The 21084-nt window shown below is 35.3% G+C and overlaps 1 protein-coding gene across 1 annotated transcript in view; it reads left to right on the top strand.

The window, feature by feature from the left end:
• LOC123037393 overlaps positions 1-13737 on the top strand; it is a 40227-nt gene extending 26490 nt beyond the window's left edge. The window contains exons 3-4 of the mRNA XM_044457729.1: positions 3359-3535; positions 13565-13737. Of these exons, the coding sequence (XP_044313664.1) occupies positions 3359-3535; positions 13565-13737 (350 nt within the window). The remainder of the gene's footprint in view (positions 1-3358; positions 3536-13564) is intronic.
• The last annotated feature ends 7347 nt before the right edge of the window (positions 13738-21084 follow it).

Raw genomic sequence — 21084 nt, 5'->3', positions numbered from 1 at the left:
TATGAATAAAAATGAAAATTCAAACGCGAGTGTATCTGTGTGAGGCTGCTAATTATGCATGCCGCATATGCGTTTGCATTAGAAAAACGGCAGCAACAGGCTGCTTATGCAATGCAATGCAAACCGACAAGGAGGAAAAAAAAAATAATATACAAAACAACAGCGAAAAATTATAATAATAATGCAACAGCAAAACAAAAACAAAAAAAAATCATGAAGGGGAGGCAGGAAAAAATAAAGATACAAATGCGAGAGCGTTGCAATAATGGCAAACGAACCGAGGCACGCAGTTGGCCTACGAAATGAGCATTTCACATCGTGTGAATTTTAATTAAAGCACCGACAACAGCAAAAGTTAGACGCACTAAGTCAGCGAGCTTACTGCTTAATTAAATGCAACATATGCCGCTAATTAAATTTATGTGGCCGTCGCAAACTTTGATTATCAAAAATTATTTATGCAAAATCTCTGACAGGAAATACCTGCAACTGGCAAACCAGCAACTAGCAACCTGCAACCTGCAACCAGCAACCTGCAACAGGCGATGCATGGCCTGATAAGGCCGCAGCAACATCAGCAACATAAACAACATCAACTTCAACAGTAGCAACAAAGCCTGGCTTAATTTAATTGTACATAGTTTTTGGTTGCATAGTTAATTATGCTGCAGTGTTGTGGTTGCTTTGATTTAATGAGCGAGTGCTGGTTAATTTATTGAGAGGGCCAATCAAGTGATAAACTCAATTAAAAGGGGAATCACCTATTGATTTTCTCTGAAATAACATTTATTTATCAGCAATTTGGAGACCTATAAATATTAAATCTGCAGTAATTAATTTTACGATTTTGCAGTCAATATATAAAGTAAATTTATAGTTTTTAGACAGTATTTTATAATGAGTTTTAATGATAAAATGTCAACTTTAATCTTAATACTCAAAAAAAAAACATACATATTTTTCGATTTTAGATTTTGGAATCTCACAAAATAAAATAGAAATGTATTTTGAATCGATAATGCCATTACTCAATTCCTGAATGAACTGCAATGACACTTTCTATGAATGACAACAACTTTCTGCGCGATTTGCATTTGTTCAATGCATCAGCTGTACTATATATACGCAGATATATCTATTAATATATGTATCAACCCGGGGTGTTGGTATAAACAATGTGTGGCAAACACTTGCACTATGCGCATAATCGACCAGGGAAACCTCTTACATATTTATTTATTGTGCCAAGGCGACTAACTCGCCGGCAAGCGAGGAAACTATGACCAGATGTATAGTGAGTCACCCTGCTGACTTTCAAGTGATGGGCCGCCTCTCTCTCTCACTATTTCGCTGTTGGAATTTAATTCATTAAATTAAAATTAATGTTTATTTACGCGCAATTTTACAGCGTGCCCGAGAGCCTGGCCAAAAGTATTGCCAACCGAGCATAAATTAAAATATATTACCAGCAGAAACGGCAACTTCAACTTGTTTAAAATTAGCCACTGCAAATGCAACAACATCATTATGATCACGATTAGCACATATAGCTTTTCCCTCGTAATTTAATTAGTTTGCTGAGGCCAGAAATTCGATATTGTTGATGGCTTTGCATCTGACACTTGATTGACAGCAGCTGGCAAAAAAAAAAAAAGGAAAATAAGTAATGCCTAATGGAGTCCGCAGATTTGTTTAAGCAAAACGGGTTTGCTTAAAAAAATGCTGGGAAAATCGTTGTAAGCTCAAAAAGCCTGATAAGAGATCTACAAGTAAATCAATATTTTTTTTTTTTTGCATCCGGTACTATAATTAAGCGATTGTGCCGCGGCGATTGGAAAATTAAAAACGTTTTAACAGTGATTATGCAGCGATAAGATTGTCTACCTAAAACGAGCTGAACAAGCGCGGCAACAAAATAAACAAAATTATTACAACAATCGGGGAGATAGGAACTACAGACTAGACTATGTACAGCTGTTTTGTCATTAGAAATGCCAATTGCACGTAATACGTCAAATGCTATGTGAAATTATTTTTAATGAAATATTGTGTCATTAGGCAAAAGAGGGGCGCGTCTGGTCAGCGATTAGCTTTCCTTCCCCTTTTCATTCCCACTCGCTGGCTGACCCATTGTTGGTTTTGTTAATTTAGCTAAAAGTCCATTAAACGTTATAGTTCTTATGGCCGATGGAACTATTAACGTAATTGTTTATAAGGCACTCGGGGACCTCGGCTTTACACCTTATGGCTTGTGGCCGAAAGGTAGAGGGCCCATCAATAGCCGTAATTATTATGATGTGTGACATGCAGCCTGCTCGGCCGGCAGTCATTATCATTATGTCCAGGGACAGTAAACTGTCCTTGATGATGATGGGGCAACCTGATTTCTCCTCGAGACGCGAGAGTAACCAAAGGATCCCGCTGGGGTTCGGTCTTTAAGCCTTAAATACAAAGATTTTTGTAGAAGTTTTGACGATTTAAGATGGTGTATTTATTGATGGTAAAAATATGTTGAATACATTAATTATAAAAAGAAGTGGTGCTTTAAAACATAATTTTATAGTTCGGTTATTAAACCTAAAAGATAAAATTTTTTAAATTAATTAACATTTACCTTCAAGTATAATAATTTTTCACCGTGAGAAATCATTTTACATAGCTCAATCGACTAACTACAAATTACTCAGCTTATTTGGTATACGGCACCAAAAATTATAGAACTGTCGAGTAATAGCTTATAAAAATTGCATTTATAGATTTTTTATCGTTAAATACTGCCATACATACATATACAGTACAATTACAAGGCAAATAAAATCAGCCATAAAAACTTATACAAGGGAAAAGCCCGAGTCGAAGTCTTCTTTTATAGCATAAAATTCCAATAGGCAGGGCATCATAATAGAGACTCCATAAAAGTTTGGGGAACTATTGCATTGCTGCTTTATGGAGGTGCATTTGGGCGTTTTATGGAAGTAACCCGAGTGTTTTGCCACAGGTTGGGGCACAGTCACTGGTTCATCGACTGGCAGATACGAATGCCCCGAAACAGATACGACCTCGAACATATCGTTTGAATCACCATTTACCAGGGAACACAGACCCCATCGCCACTTTGGCCACTTGTCAACGCCATCAAATGGCAAAAGGCATGAAAGGCACGAAGGCAAAGGAGTGAGCTCACTTTATTTTTATTGCATTTTAGCAACGCTTACTTTCGAACAATCAATTCAACTCTTCCTACCCTCTAAATGCCTCACTTTACTTAAGCAAACTGATTTTTATCATCGCTGCCGTCGCGTCGTTTTATGAGCATCATCAAAAACTAATAAAAACTCAATGCGTTCTTTATTTGCAGGCAGACGGCAGTCGTACCCGTACTTTTCAGACCCATCAACCCAGAGCCCCGAAGAACTGGAGAAACTGTGGAACCACAAAGGCAACATGTTGCACATGCACTCGCCAAAAGCAATTTGCATACAAATGTTGCCAACGCACTTCAAAAACTGCACAATCACAGGGGCTTCTAGGGGGGGTATAGAGGGGTGGTGTAGAGGGGGTGTGGTGGGGAGGGGAGGGGGTATTGCAACGGAAGAGGGTAAAAGCCGCTTCATAATTTGATATTAAACATGCACGCGTGTCTCCTTCTCTTTTTCTCTCATGTGTGCAACTTGTAAATTTGCAAATTGCTAAAATGCATGACAGGAACAAAGGGGGGAGGAGGGCAGGAGGGGGTGGAAAGGGGGGAGGGGAGACTTTCGGGCAGCTGCGTGAATTTGCATTTACATCAAGGAACCGCAGGACAGGAAAAGGACCACAAAAAGTTACCCAAATTCAGCCTCAGAATAAAAATAAGGTGAATAAAAATGCGAAGTCTGCTCAATTGACTTTCAATTGCAAAACAAACATAATGCACTTGGGGAAAATCGAGGAGACAACGTTCAATATGCCAAAAACAAATTAAGATTAGTCAATTAATTGAATTGAAATTAAATATTTCGGGACAAACTAAAAATTAAAATTTAAGAACATTAAAATATATTTAAAAAATTCTGAGGTGGTACATAATTTAATTAATTTATTTCTTTAGTTTTATTTAGAGGTGTTTTTTTTTGTCATTTGTATTATTACGTTCTTTACATAATTTTATATTTCCCAATGGTTTCAAACGTTTAATTTCAATGGTTAAAATAAAAAGTAGTGACTAAAATTTTTTTTTTTTTTAAATGAAATTTAAGAGTTTATTAAAAACTAACAATTAAAAGCTTGTTGTATAATAACCATTCAAACGGAACCATCATTGATAGTTTAAACACTTCTTATTTTTTGAAGGAGCCTAATCAACCCATTTTTTTTTCTCAGTGCTCTTCGGAAGACAAAAGCCAAACCCAAATAAATTTATTTTCAATTTTTTTTCAATCTGCTTTTCGTCCGTCATATGATTGACATGGTCGATTGAACGGGCGACTGAGTGAGGGAGTGGAGCGATGGCAGCGATACACATATCGTTTATTTTTGGCGGCAAGTGTTTGCTTTGCGTTCGGTTTGCAGTTTTGTTAATACTGCACTCGAAAATGCCCGAAACACCTCCTCAGTTGGCCCAAAATGCGAGGGCTCTTGAGAGCGGGATCTCCGGATTCTTAATAAGCTCGAGCAACAAAAAAATAAGAACACACTTTTCATATCAGATTTGTACACGCAATTAAACGTACTTTTATTTGGAGTATATGTGGGGCCATATAAATCATATTTATGAGACATTTCCCCTGGAGGCAAAAAAGGAAAAAGGAAAAGCATGTGAATGTTAAGTAGGCACGCAATGTGCGAAAGAGATGGCCAGAAAATGCGTCACTCTCTCCCCATTTTCCTGACTTTTCCTTTTGCCGAAGGAAAACAATAATCAATAAGTGATACCCGGCCAACAACTGTGGGGAAAGTCACCCCCGATTTATCCATATTTCCTCCCTCTCGTTCATATGTGTTACAATTTTTGTTGAGCATGGTAGCTGGGTAGTTCATAACTTTTCTCACATGTGTGTGTCTGTGGTGGTTTTCTTGGCCAGGACTTTAGGCGTTTGACAGCCATGTTTGTCCTTCACACACACACACGCACACACACCCACACATGATTGTAGGCGTCGCCTTGTGGCACCCCCAAAAAATACAACAAAAAAATTAAGGAAAAAGAAAAAGTGTTGGGAAAAAGTGTGCCACAAACTTTTTACCCGAAAAAAGTTTGTCTGCTGACACAGATCTGTGTGTGAATGAGCGAGATAAGGAGCATTCGCCAATTTTCCAGACTCTACCCCTCTCTCTCACTCTAACCGTACACACAAAAAAAAACTTTAATAGCTCTGGGGTAAATTACTCTTTTTATGGCACAGCAATTATCACATTAAACAGCTTAAAACATTTTATGTTAAAGCTGTAATTAATCATAATCTTTTTAAAGGCACAATTTAAAGCGGGTTAAAACATACAATTATCACCACAATAGGCGTATTTAATTGAAATGGTCTTAAAATGAGTTTACAAAAATATTTTATAAATTATAAAAAATGAATATCAAAATTTCATGCCTAAAGCGATACTTTGAATGATAATTGTATTTGGGCTTAAAAATGATTTACTTCCCTACAAAAATTAAAACTTTTAAATAACATTTTTAAATATTAGTAAATGATTTGTGGACCCACATAAATAACTTTCTAAATTTTCCGTGAAGTGTAACAAACCATCTTTGGACTGCCAAAGAGTTACCGAAAAACAAATTTGAAAAATTTGGTTAGATTTTGGGTTCGTTTCAGTTTTAGGCCCAGCTGATTTATTGTCATAAATTTCATTGAAATTCATGAGGCTCTTGGATGAACCTCAAAAAAGTAACAAAAACAGGGCGTGGCCTAAATGATGTGTGCGTTTGTGTGTGTGTGTGTTGCTGCACCTACGCAATAGTTTCCAAGATTTATTTCGATGGAACGAAGGGAAATTATAATATTTTCCAACTTCTATTATTGAAAAAGAAATATAAAAGAAATAAAACGAAATACAATTCTGTGGGGAGATTATGAAAAGAGCTGTTGATGTATGAATTGTATGGGCCTCTCATAAATCTAGGGCCCCTGTCAAGGTGTCCATACGTTTCTCCAATGTGTGTTGTGTGTTTGTGCTCAAGTGGCAGTCATAAATTTGAAATTTATGTTCATCTCTCGTTTGGATTTCCTAGTTTTTTTTCCGTTTACCATTTTTCGGTTTTGGTCAAGAGAACCTGCCACAAAGCAAAGTTCTTTCTTCGCTTGTTAATTAAATGCGATTGCATCATCGCATCTTTCAGCTGTCCATCTCAATGTCGACAATTGAGGTCGAAATAATAGTGGTTCGCAGGTTTTTATGAAACTTGAATACCAAAAGATTAAATATAAATTGAAAACTTATGGTGAATTTTTTTTTACTTATTTATCATAGCCATAATTTGTATTGTTTTGTGCTAAATGGCCAGTAAAATATTATGTATAATTTCTCCCACTAAATGTTTAGCTTCAGCTGTTCATATTTCTATCCCATTTTATTAAGCTATGACTGGACAGAAATTGTCGCTAATCGCTTCTCATGTACCTCAAGACATGCCGCATTTGTCTTGTCTTTATTTTTTCGGCTTTGCCGACTTTGACACATTTTTCTTATGAATTTTCTGTATGTTTTCCCTCACTAATTTTTCGTGGCGTGTTTGTTCTGACCGCCAAAATTGCTTGTCCAACATTTGTTGGACATGTTTTTGTACTTTGTTTCGGTTTTTTTAGGAACATACAAACTACACGCAAGTGCGGAAGATTTTAAGGCAGATCCGTTAAACATCAAAATCAACTCTTTCAAGCTCATTTAACAGCCAGAGAAAAAAAATCGGAATAAAGCCAAAAGTTGACCTTCAAAAACGCAACGCAGCCAAGCGAAAATGGCAACAAAAAAAATATAATACATAATACGAAAAATAACAAAAGTCAGAGCTGCTTGGAAACAGGTTGTTGTTTCGCACTCTCTATTGTTAACATTTTATTATGCTTTTTTCAAGCGGAAAGCAACAAAAGCCCCCAAAAACTCCTGCATTTTTACGATTACTTACGATCGAAATTCATTTCTCTGGCGATTTTTGACCTTGCAGTTGTTGCACTTAACACGTGCCAAAAATTGATAATGAAAGAGCCCGTTTTCAGGTGTTAATCACACGGCGGGTTATAAAAAAACATGCGAGAAAAAGCAGATATAGCCAGCCAGCTGAAAAAAAAACAGCCCAAAAAGGCGCCAAAAATATTTCAACGTCAAGACAAACAAGAAAGGAAAGCTAACTTCGGGCGGAGCCGAAGTTGATATACCCTTGCAGAATACTCTATAAATTATATTCTCCAAAATTATTCATATGATGCATTCTTAATACTCATAAAAAATCCCAACTTCCTAACTTTAAAAACACCAAAGTTATGGCATTTCCAATCGTTCAGTTATATGGCAGCTATAGGATATAGTCGGCCGATCCTTATGAAATTTGGTAGGTCGGATTGGCTGGCCAAATATAACACCCATAGAAAATCCCAACTTCCTAACTTTACAAACACCAAAGTTATGGCATTTCCGATCAATCAGTTATATGGCAGCTATAGGATATAGTCGGCCGATCCTTATGAAATTTGGTATGTCGGATTGATTGGCCAAATATAAAACCCATAGAAAATCCCAACTTCCTAACTTGACAAACACCAAAGTTATGGCATTTCCGATCAATCAGTTATATGGCAGCTATAGGATATAGCCGGCCGATCCCGGCCGTTCCGACTTATATACTGCGTGCAAAGGAAAGAAGGGTGTGTGCAAAGTTTGAATTCGATATCTTTAAAACTGAGAGACTAGTTCGCGTAGAAACAGACAGACGGACAGACAGACGGACAGACGGACAGACGGACATGGCTATATCAACTCAGGAGGTGATCCTGATCAAGAATATATATACTTTATAGGGTCGGAGATGTCTCCTTCACTGCGTTGCACACTTTTGACCAAAATTATAATACCCTCTGCAAGGGTATAAAAATTCACTAACTAGAAAGGAAGTTTAATACGAAAAGTCGAGTTTTATATACTCTTACGATTATTACAAAAATTGATTAGTAAAGATAGAAATGTACATAAATATTTGGTAAAGTCTTTTCAATATTTTGAAGATGAAACATTACGACAGGTTTTCTCGGCTATTAAGTCATAAAATCTATCCCAAATTTATAGTATCTTAAGGATATAAAGAGTCGAATCTGCTGATAATAATATTTCTACTTTTTAGAGTCAAGTGTATCAAAAATATTAAGACTTTCTGTTAGGGTATACCAAATATTCTAATCGCAAATGGACGTTTGCCGCGATGACGAAGAGTTTGCCTATTGTAGATCTTTATTTGCTATAGCTTTTGTTGTGGGCACTTCAAAAGTCGTGTGCGAGTTCTTGTAGTTGTTGTTGTTGTTGTATATCGCTTGTTTACTTTTACGGTAAATACGAAAAGCAACAACAACGACAACGAGGACTACAAAAAAGCGCGCGTTCGTCGCGCGTATCTAGATAAATATCTGTGAAAATACACTTGAGGCCAAGCTACTGTACATACGCACGGCGACTGCGACGCGGACTGCGCTAGGTCTAGGCACAGTCGAGTCCATTGTAATAGTTAAGTTCTAATATTTTTTTCTAAATTTTTTATATTACTTTGAAATTGGGTTTTTTTCTCAGCCCTTTCAATCGAAATCCTGAATTTTCTAACAACATTATGTTGAATTTGGCTTAAAATATTGAAGTAGGATATAGACAATAAGAATTTTATATCTCATTTACGCTTATAAAATTCCATTCTAGTTTACAAAAAGCACCAAAATCATCACGATGAAAAAAAATTCTTGAGATATGTAATATTTTAATTTTTTTCAACAATGCTTGTATTAATTTTGGGACTTATGAAACGAATATTTATTCAGAAATGCAAAAAAAAAATTTGTGTAAGAAAATAACAGTTTCTGAGTGGAAAAAGAGAGATTTTTCTAAATAAGGACAAGAAATAGCAATGTTCAAAACAAGAGAAACCAAACTTGGGGTATACATTTAAAAATGTATCTTCAAGATTCTTTTTTAGCGCTCAATATTTTGCCCTTAGCTGTTTCAGTTTTGTTGCTGCTTTTTCCAGCGAAGCCAACGACCAACAACAACAACAAGAACAGCAACAACAAGCGATGACGACGCCGGGCAAAAACAATCGTAAACAGATCATCGAACTCCGGTGCTTTTGTTGTTGTTGTTTGCTGGCTGCCGTTGGCCTTGAAATGCCCCTTAAAATCATTTTTTTCGGTGTATGCCTTTTTTTGGCTGAAAACTTTTTAATTGTTTCATTAATTAAAAGACGCTTTTTTTCGCTTAGTTTCTTGGCTTTTTGGTGATATTAATTGAGTTGAAAACGCGTGCGGCGCCCACGCAGCAAGCAGCGCAGTTGACGTCGACGTCGGCAGAGCGGCTTTCACCGCTGCTTGCGTCATGTTGGGCTACAAGGCGACAAGAGCGACAGCGCTACAAAATATGCACTTCGCTTGGCTGTATATGTATCTGAGCAATGCAGCGGCTACAAGTGGGCAATTCACCACCTTGGAAAACCACCACCGACAAAGAAACCCACCACGGCAGCGACGTCGACAGCAACCAACCACGAAACCGCGTGCTTTTCTGTTTTCAGTTTTCGGTTTTAGTCGCCAAACGATTCTTTCAAACGATGGTTGTAAAACGCGGACGAATATAACTGTTATTTTTGGAAAAAAAAACCTACGAACGATTTGTAAACATTTTTTTCAAAAATTAACTTAAAGCTAAAATTTTGATTTGAAAAATATCATCTAAATAAATTCAGGTTCCTTGTGTTTTTCTAATGCTAAAACGCATTGTTAATAAAAGAGTATAAACTGGAATTACTTGATCGGTCAGATATTGAGGTTTATCGGTGTGTGTGTGTGTGTGTGCTGCACTTGTAGCGCTGCTTACGTGCACAAGTGAACGTCGACGCGTTTTCTAATCTGGCGATTATCGATTGATAGCGATAAAGCCGCAGTCGACGTCGACGTCGACGCAGACAGCGACTGCAACACACATACTAAGACAAAAAACCCATACTTCTAAAAAATCTACAAACCCAGTCTAAAGAACTTGTACACTCTAAAAAAAACAACTCTCCATAGCTGCGCGCGACTTTACTTGAAGTTTCTGCGCGCGTTTAAAGTCGCGCGATCAAAAACCCACGCTCTGCCGCAGTCGACGTCGCTGCCCGTCGCCTCTGCTGCAGTCGCTGCCTCTATCGACGTCGACGTCGAACATCGCCGCACTTCGAGTTATTTTCTGCGCGACTTCGCTGCGTTTTTTTCAGTTGGGTTTCGGAGCTCCAAAGTCGCGCATCAAACGCTCGCAAGTCGTTCCGTGTTTTCGCATTCGCGTGACTTGACATAAAACTCGTAAAAACTCAAAAACAATTTACAAGTGATGAAGAAGAATAAAAGGAAAATTTATATCCATAAAATTAGCGGAGTAAAACCAAATGAAAGATAAACAAAATAAATATATTGCAGTAGTAGTCAAGAAGAATTTTGGAATAAATAACATTTAACAAAGTATAAACGGAAAAAAAAATTTAAAAGCACAAAAAAATATAATAAAAAATTAACAACGTTGTGTTGAAAGAAACACTCAAGCTTTGATAATAAAAATAAAACGGAGAAAACCAAATAAATCAGAAACGTTAAAAATCTAAATTCGGAAATTTATATTAACATGAATTTAATAAATAGGATTAAATAAAATAAACAAACGATTAAACGACAAGACAACGACGAAAGTTTTAAAAATTATTTTAAAACCAAAAAGAGTAAATTAGAAAATAGTTAGAAGACCTTCAAAAAAGATGTAAACCAAGAAACTTATTAAAATTTTCTACTCAAGCTTCTGGAGAAATAATAAGAAAATAAACTTCAAAAACATTCTTGGAAATTTGTACAGAAAATAAACAAAGGTCCGAAAATTCATTGATATCCCGTTTGAGAAAAAAACGATTACTTCCTCTTAAAAACTCTCTAAAAGTAAACAAATAAAAACATTACAGATTAAGCCCAGAAATTGACATAACTTCCTCAACAAATTTACTAAAAATAAACTTCCTTTAAAATAATAAAAAATTTCCAGAAATATGATGTCATTTTATATTCATTTCTTAGAAACACTCTTTCACATAAAAACTTTCCACAGAAATCGCATTTTGCATAAAGAAACTATTATATTTTTAACTAATAATAGACACACTGATTATTAATAATGATTTGAAAATAATTTAAATTCAATCGAACAAAAAAGTTGATCCAGCAAAAAACGCCAAACCCTAAAAAACAACGCTGAAAAAGCTGCCAAGCGAGAAACGGCGGAGGACCATATAGCCATATAGCCATATAACCATATAACCGTCGTCGTCATCATCATCAAGCTAGAAATTCCCCCAGCACAAATCCCATGAAGAGAATCCCATCAGCAGAATAACAACAACTGAAATACTACAGGAAAAAAAAAGAGTTGGAATTTTTGTAAGCTGGTATGTGAGTTGTTGTTCGCCTCTTTACGGTTCGAGTTTTGTGAAAAAGAAAAAGGGAAACGCTGCCAAGATATTTTTTACCTGGTTTTTGCCATCAGCGAGGTATAGAGTTCCTACGTTCATTATAAACTCGTAGGAACTTCATACCGTGCTCTTGGAAGACCAAAAAACAACGAAGTAAATGCAAAAATCCCAAAAAGAAAGACGAAAACAAACAAAAAGTGCGTTTTAAAACGATGAGAAAACGCTGATGAAACGCAAAAGGAAGTTGCAAATGATGGGAAAGTAAGAGTTACTATTAAAATGTTAACCAAAATTCAGTAGTGATGTTCACCAAAAATTAATTATAGTAATTTAATTCAAGACCTTTATCTAAAGTTGTCCGTAAAGTGGGACTTAAAAAGCTAGATAAACTCGTTAAAGTCACTAGCGACTTTTGATTGGTTGGTAAGAAAATTGAACAAAAGTTAATTCTTTTGAACAAATACATATATAAAACATATGACTGTTTTATATAAATCATTTTAATAAATAAAATTTGAATCTTAACTCGAAAATTTAAACTATTTTAAAATCTTTGAGCGCATATCATTCCGCATACCATGTCATTTTTGTCTGTTTTATTTGAGAATTCTTAAACAACAATTTAATTAAACTCAACTTGTAAATCGCCAGAAAACGCGCGCGAGTCTCTAGCGACTTTTCATCTCTTCACGGTTTGCTTAATTGTATAAAGTAACAGAAACCATCTGAACAATGCACGATATGAAAAGAATATCATTTTTAAAAATATAATTTAACAAATTGTGTTAATAAATTTTCCATTTCAAAAATTAACCATTGAGCATTGAATGTTAAAAAATGCAGAGCAGCTAACGATAAGATATGGAAAAGCGATTCGGAATGACTAATTTTAAGTGAAGGGCGATATAGGTGCGGCTGATCCGAGTCACTTGAAAACTACTTGTCATAAATTAACAAACATTTTTAATCTAACTAAATATCAATTTCAATTAATTGCCAAGTACAGATAACGATGGATTGTGGGTGCTCTGTCCCTCTCTACATGAGTATATCCCTCTCTTTTCCCGGCTAAATGGCATCCACTTTGGATTGCTAATTGCTAAAGTTCTCTCGTCTGATGGAAATTGTTTGTTTTTGATTGGTTAGTACAGGCAGAATTGCTTAATTGTAATTTGAGAAGCAAATGAAGGAGAAGATTGCCTACATTAATTCGTGTTAGACAAGGTTATGAAAAAGGTTAAACATTTCTTTATAATATAATATCAACTTTCAAAGAAGTGGAATGATAAGTTGTATTACTTACTTTCAAATTGATATTTACTAAAGGCTCTCGAATTCAGAAAAGTTATTTACAATAATCATTTAACACGATACGACTGTCTGGAAATGACAAAAAAAAATATATATATGGAGTTCGAACTGAACCAAACTGATAGGAGAAATGCATTCCTTTTTTATTGTATTTTTTTTGTGCTATGCCCGATAAGCAGCGAAATAAAAAATAATAACGCCAGCAAACACAATTTGCAATGACACACCAAAGGCCACAATGATAATTTTATCAACTGAAAAAATGGAGGAGGGAGAATAAAATTGTATATATACAAATATATATATATTTACTTTATCGTGCAAAATGGGAATAAAACGAGCAAACGGTTTCCTTATGGCTTTCGCAATTTTCGCCGCGTATTTGCCACTGTCAATTTGGCCAAAAGGATGGAGACCAGGCTGAAACTGCATTGCAATATTTTGCTGCTGCCCCTCTGTTGATTTCAACGCTTTAAATTCCTTCACTTCTGCACTGCTGTTGCAGCAGTTAATTTAATTTCAGCTCATAAATCAAAACTGTGCCGCGCAAAATGTTTGCTTTTGACGCGCCGTTTTTGTCGCCAGACAACCGACATCGCTGGACATTGGACAACTGGAACGGACATATAGGACAGCAGCTGGAGGATCGGGAGGAGGTGGACCAGGAGTTGGCCAACAGGAGAGGAGGAGAGGTGGCCAAGTCCACTTCACAGCCGCCTGATGTTTGGCAAACATCGGCAGAATGGAACCGATTTTAGCAGGGAAATAATAATGATGCTATTTTCTATCTACCAAAAAAAAATTTTGAAAAATAATGGCAATCAATTACTAGCCAGAGTTAGAATTGAAATCTAATTTTTGTTTTTGATATCTTACAAAAATTACAAAAAAATTTTTTACATACTAATTTTTTAATAATAAAGTACTTCCGTAAAATAAAAAACAATAAGTGCATTGTACCTTAAGTTTAATATACAAACCATAAGTAATAACATGCCTTAAATATTGTCATTATTTATTTATTACAGTTTTCAATTTTTTAAAAGCAATAAATATTTTCACAAATGGTAAACATAAACTTGTAATCATATAATGATGTAGTAAGCGAAGCGTGTAATTATTTTACTCTTAGAAACTCTAAAAATATTCTGACACATGTGAAATACATTTGAATGAAATTATTTTTCTTAATTTTATGTACGAAAATATTCTGTCTTTTACTGAACAATACTATAAGCTATATACTTATGTGTAAACGAAAATAAAAATTTAAATACAAATAAATTGACTTAAGTAAATAACGTGCACTTTTATTAACCCCCATGATGAGGAACCCAAAGACTTTTGCTTTCTGATTCACTGGTCAAACAACTGGCTTTATCGCAGGTCAGTCCCTGTTCTCCCAAACTCCATATACACTCCTCTATATTTCTCGGACGGCCCTTCCCATTTAACCAAGCCCCGTAAGCCGCAGACCCAATCCCATTCCCATTTCCATTCGAGGGGCACTCAAAAGCGTGACAGTAAATAGTAAACTAAATGACAAGTACTCACAATAGTTAGATAGATAGCCGGGGATAGTTGGATAGTTGGGCCCAGAGCAGAGATGGGCGACACAGATATATGTGCTGGCAGAAACACTAAAAAAACGAAGTTAAATACATAGAGAAAAAATAGAAAATGGGTGTGTACTTATGCCAAAATGTTAACCCTATAAGCAATGAAGCTCGTTAAATGCCAATCGCATTGACACGACCTAAACTGCTGACTAAGTCGGGGGAGAACACTCGTATAAAGTACCTACTCCAGTAATCCAATGGACAGCGGTGAACATCTATTGGAAAAATGGGCAGTGAACTCAGAACTGATCGGAATTAAGATACCCTGAAATAAAGTAATAAATATTCTCGTAAGAAACAGAAAGAATCCAATCCAATGTATCTGTAGTTCAAATTATGATCACATTACTTTTGAATAGTAATTTAAAGTTAAAGTAGCCTAATCACTTTCATTTTGTTCAACAAATATCTTTCTTTTCTTTTGAGTTTGGAATTGATATATTAGTATTCAAATATTAAAGGGAAATAAACATACAAAAAATAGTACAACAAAAGCCTTAACGGACTCTTAATAGCTTAAAATTTGTTAAAAGAAAATGTTAATAAATCTTAAAACACAAAGAAAACTCTTTTTTAATGAAAAGCAAAATGCTGAAGATTGTTGATAAAATGAATGAATCAAAACCAACTAACGGACAGGGAAACAAACTTATTTGGTCTTATCAGTAACTAGTTTCCTAATTTTGTTTTGAATAAAAGGTTTTTGATTAGAAAACATTTGTAGGTCTTTATTTTATATTGTGTGTAAAGTTTGTTCGGTGAAAATTAGATATTGTGTACATAGAAAGTATTAGGGTTTATAAATAATAATAATTTAATTTTTGTATTTAAGGCATTTATAAACTTAAAGAGGACTTATACTGACTGTGTGTGCTAAAATAAATTATTCGAAACTAAAGTGCCATATTATGTAGTTTGTATTCACTTCACATAAATATAAACCATTTAATGTACTCCTCGCTAAGCGAATTTATCGTTCAGTTTTAGTTTTCCCCCGCTTTAAAAAGAGCTTTGTTTGGCGGCCCAACCCAGATTTCAGAGCGAACACAGTGAGACACAGCTAAGGCTGACCCATATCGGCGCAAAATATGCTAATAATCTGGGGGGGCGAGCACTGTATATATAGACGACTATCTCTAGTCAGTCTGTCAACCAGTTGAGCCACTCGACATCGCCGGCGGTCAAGGCTGGGCTAATGGGCAAAAAGGTTCGAACCCCCTCCCTCCCTAATTCCGATTCGAGTCTGTGGAGGTGGCTATATAGCCATTTAGCCATATACCCATATAACCATATACCCACATGGACTTGTAATAAATCAGCCACGTGCATTCGAGTGATTCAGCTCGAGAGAGTCGTGCAAAAGATTTGCGCTTTTTTTCGCTCATGTAATTAACGCTGACGTCAACTGAAATTATTTACAAGAATCAATTTTCAATCGATTAAGTATAGTTGCGGCCCCACAGCTTCGAGATCGCTCGGGGGCAACTCGACTGCCTGACTGACTGTTGTCACGTCGGAAGTTGACTCAGCTAAAGATTGCCGGTGCACTCGGCCAGAGAAATAAATAAAATAAAATTAAATATTTCGAGGAACAATTTTTAAAAAAGAAACAACAGATAACTACAATAATGAATTTAATTTTTAGACTTGACAATATGAATATTTCTATAATTATAAAATGATTAAGACTAAAGTCCGCAGAATATATTTAGAAGAATGTTATCAAGAATGCTTTAAGTATTTCATTTAAGTTCCAGAAACTTAGTAAAGTATAATAATAAAATATGATAAAATATTTGAAAATTAAAAAACCAAAGAGATAAGAAACAATTTTATTAATTTTTTAATTGTATTAAATAGAATAAACTTAATGAGGATGCAACTTTCAAGTACATACTTGTACATATGTACAATTATGGTTTTATTTAGTGCAATTGAAAGAGTGTTAGCACGATCAGCGAATAGCTCCTCTTATTCTTGTTAATCCCTCAATCTTTTTTTGGCAGTGTATAGAGGTTGGAAAAAGTGGAATATAATTCCACAAACATTTAATGGCAGCAGCAGGAAATGCTGGGCCACGATTTAAGCTCAGTACGAAACTTGTTTCGTTGGCCCGGTCAACCCACATACTACCCGTATTATACTGACGTCCGATTTCTGAGCAGGAGAACTATCTAAACAAATCATTTAGATCATTTGTTATTCATTGAAATGTATTAATTTTGAATTCAACATTCAGCGGCGAGCAGTCAACATTGTGTGCGGCTTACAGATACAAAGTGTGTGACTTTGTATCTGTATCTTTTCTGTTTTTTTTTATTTTTATTTTTGACTCTTATTTATTTGAGTTATCGCCGGTGTCCCCACATTATTTCACTGTCGGATTTGCGTAGCATTGTTCGGGCACCAAAACTCGAAAACTGAGAACTGAAAACGAAAAGCCAAAAGCCGATTTCCAACTAGATACGCTGGATTGGCATTGCCCCTAACGGATTGTGCGGCGACATAAGCTTTGATGGATTTTGACATAAATATGAGTTGGAATTTCGTGCGAGCACGGCCATGTTTGGCATGCCAAAAGCAGGGCTTATCAGTCGGCCATATAGCGACCATATATGCGATCTACCCGATCTGCCGATCGATCGGATCGGATTGGATTGGATTGGCAGCCAAACTGACGACGACAGGCCAGAAAATAAAAACACGGCCGTGTCCAAAAGCCACGACTATTCGCGTATGCTTATGGGCATCGTTGCGATCGGTCGGCGAACGAACACACAATTTATGCTAATCCCGCCGGCATAATTTGTATTTTGTTGGGCAGTGTAGCTGATGAATTTTAGCAAAGTGAGCGCGTGTGGAGCATGCCCAAGCAGCAGCCAGCCCGGTCCATCCCATTGCGTTTAAATGATTAATTTACATAAATATTTTTATGATTTGCCAACAAAACGGCCGACAACAGAGTAAACCTGGCCAGCTGCCAGCTTACACTAAAACTAACAGAAATTAAATTGGGTGATTTTTCAAAAAAAAAAAACAAACGTAACTATTCAAGACCCGGAAATATTCTTTTTGCCATTTACACTCTTATTTTGACATTGTAATGTGAATTAAAACAAGTCATATAATTACAGCTTCACCAAAATTGAAGGAACAGAAATTTGAACTATAGATTTAAAGGCACTGCTTAATTTATGAATTTGTATTTATTCTTTTTCAATACTCTTTTTGTAAATGGTGAAAAACGTATTATTATTTTAAAGCTATAACAATTTTTCTAATAAAATGTTATTACATACAAAAGTTACTTAAAAATTATTAATTAAAAAAATGGAGTACATAATTTTAGTCCTTGTAATCCTTATCTATACTTTAAACTTATATCAATATAAAGGAAAATATCTGAAATAGAATTACTTGATTAAGTGCAATTTTCGGTAGGTTGGCAAATACTACTGATTATAATTATAAATACAAATAGAAAGCCACAAACAACTTACTTTTTCCACTTTTATTGCAGAATTTGTAGAACTTTTGAAAACATTTCCAAGTGTAGAGGGTCCAGTGGCTATTATGCAATCCAGCCAGTTGGCTGAAAAGTTGCGCCCCTTTTTCAAACTTCTGTTGGTTCTGGCCACGTGCCTTCGACGCAGCGAGAGGGAGTGAGAGGGAGCGGCGCGAGAGGGAGGCAGAACTAGTTCAAGCAACTGTAAAAGCCAACCTCTATGGGCTTCGCTGTTTTTTTTTTTTTAGCCGCCACTGGGTGTCATCAACCTCAAACGTCTTTTGTCTTTGGCTTCGGCTAAAAAGGCTAAAAAAAAATGAAATAAAGAGCCCAGATGACAGGCTTAGTCGAGGAACCCGGGGGAAGAGGGGGGTGCGGATGCACAGGACACAGGACGTGAGCCACATGTGACTCAAATGCTCAAATGCCAATGAACCCAGAAGAAGAAGAAGCAGGAGGAGGAGCAACCAGGAAGTAAAGTTCTGCTTCCTACATCAAACGCACTGGCAACAGGTGTAGATTTTAGCCCCCTTTTCCCGCAAGATTTCCCACCGCCATCGAGATATTATAATATTGTATGCATGGCAACTGCGTCAGCAAATGGATCCCGCTCCTTCCTCTTGTCAAATGGCATTTAGATAAGTAAACGATCGCCGTAATCTGCAATCTATAAGGTAATATCCATAATGACATTTGCATAAATTAGATAATTGAATGGTTGGGGGGATTAGTTAAATACAAAGATATGGAGAACGCGAAAACCACTTTAAATACTTGCTTGGTAGTGTTATTTATTTTATTTGTCTTTAATTCCCCACAAATAAAATGAAAAAAAATCAACTTGGAGCTTAAAAAAGATTAAAAACATTTATTGAAAAGTTTTTCAATTAAAAATAGTTTCATCCTATTTGTAAATCTTAATAAAAGTATAAAATAATTTAATCTGTTAATATGGCTTATTAAACCAAGCTAGAAACACGCTTAAAGTTAAATATATAAATAAATATCGTCTTATGACGTAACATAAGTTTTGAAATTGGTTAGAATTTTTTGGTATTACAATTAGTAATTATCTTTTACTCTTGTTTAATTAGCTTACTTCCATAAAAACTATTTATAAACTTAATTTAAAAACCCACTTTACAAGATGGCATTTAAAATGGTTAAAAAAAATGTTCTCTAGTATTTCTAAAATTAATTTTAGGTCTTAGTAAATTCCTCAGATAACTAAACTCATTACAACTTATTTTATTTTTAAAATGTGTTATTCAAAAACTAACCAGAAAATGAATGGCAAAGGCTAAAATATAAATAAATGATATCATTTAAAATTATCATACCAATGACAGCACCCTTTTAAAACTATAATTAGTTGTATTTATAATATAGAAATATTGTAGTTTTACTTACTTGAAAACTAAAACGTTAATAACATTTTAAGCATATGCAGTGCTTATCTCTTTTGGTTGCTGTATAATTAATTTTTCCATTAATAATTAATACTTTCGTTAGATTATTTTATTCTCTATATACTTTTTTATGCAGATAAGTTAATGGTGACCCCGTGACAGAGGCTTGGTCATCGACATCGACATCGTCATCCCAATCTCACACTTAATATTTGTTTGCCGTTTAATCTTCAGCTACTCAAACCCTTTTTATGCAAATTCAAGAAAAATATATGAGTGAAAAATATAGCAGCAACAAAATGCTGTATAAATTTATACAAATATATATACATATATATATAAGTAGATGTGTGTGGAAGTTCATGTGTGGAGACTTTGTAGATAAATTTGCATATTTGAGTCGTTCATAATCCAAGTCTTTCCTTAAGTTGAAGTCTGAGTCTGCGACGGAGACCTTAGGGGGAAATCAGCCAAGCAGCAACAAAATCGACAACTACAAAAAAATGTAAAAAAAATGTAAAAAAAAGTATAAAACAAGAACAACAACCTGGGGCCGCGTCACTTTGAGAGGCGTCGAACCTTTTGAATTGCCACACCTAACTAAATTTTGGTATTTTTTGTTCTTTTTTTTTTTTTGCGCCTACTACCAAGTTGGTTGTTTATTCCTCCACATATTTTTGTTTACCATATTTTAATCACTCCAAGGAGGAGAGAAAAACAATTTCTCCTTTTTGAAATAAAGGAGGCGGGGGAAGCTCTGATTAGCATTTTTGTAGAGTATTTAATTTGATTTTATTGAATTTGTTATCACGCTGACAAGTTGCCGGACCACTTAGCGGAATGGAGGAAACGGTTATACACAGATAATTCAATGCTTTAATGTTACCAGTTTTGAGTTTTCGATTTTCGATTTTCGAATTTCGGTTTTTTGTTAGTTTGCTAATTTGCCAAACACACGTGTCTAGATGTCTGGGAAAGTTCTGTCGATGACATAGTGCCGGCTGTGGAACATCAATCCAAACCGAATACGAACTGTCATAAAAAATGTTCACGATTTTATTTTAAACGTTGAATTAATTCTGAGTTTCTTTATTTTGTGCTGGCAGATCCTTATCTATGCTAATATCTGCCAAAAACAAAAGAAGAAAAACAACGCAAGCCATAAATGTGACTAAGGAGGCGCTGAATAAGCAGACACGAAAAATCCATACTAATTAATTGTTCAATCAGATAACACTCGACTTTTGATATAAAGACATTTCATTTCCCTACTAAAAAAGATATTTCACGTAAAGAAATTAATAACAGATACAAACGATTTCATTGTTGTTGCCGAAGCTTCATTAATTTGTGGTTTGTGGCCAACAAACCGTTTTTTTTTTTCATTCTTTTTGTTAATTTATGGCTGGCGTTAGCTAATTTTGGCAGGCACTGTGTCGTCAGCTCCATAGTAACAGCGAATTGAAAAAGAAAAACCAAAAAGAAGACACAGGGGAACTCATCAGGGTTTAATGATCTCCGATTGTAGAGTAATACTTTGATACCTGGCTTTTATAATAAGAAAAAAACGAA

Source organism: Drosophila rhopaloa, unplaced genomic scaffold (genome assembly GCF_018152115.1).
Source record: "Drosophila rhopaloa isolate 14029-0021.01 unplaced genomic scaffold, ASM1815211v1 contig_163, whole genome shotgun sequence".
Lineage (NCBI taxonomy): Eukaryota > Metazoa > Arthropoda > Insecta > Diptera > Drosophilidae > Drosophila > Drosophila rhopaloa.
This window is presented reverse-complemented; position numbering and strand designations above follow the sequence as displayed.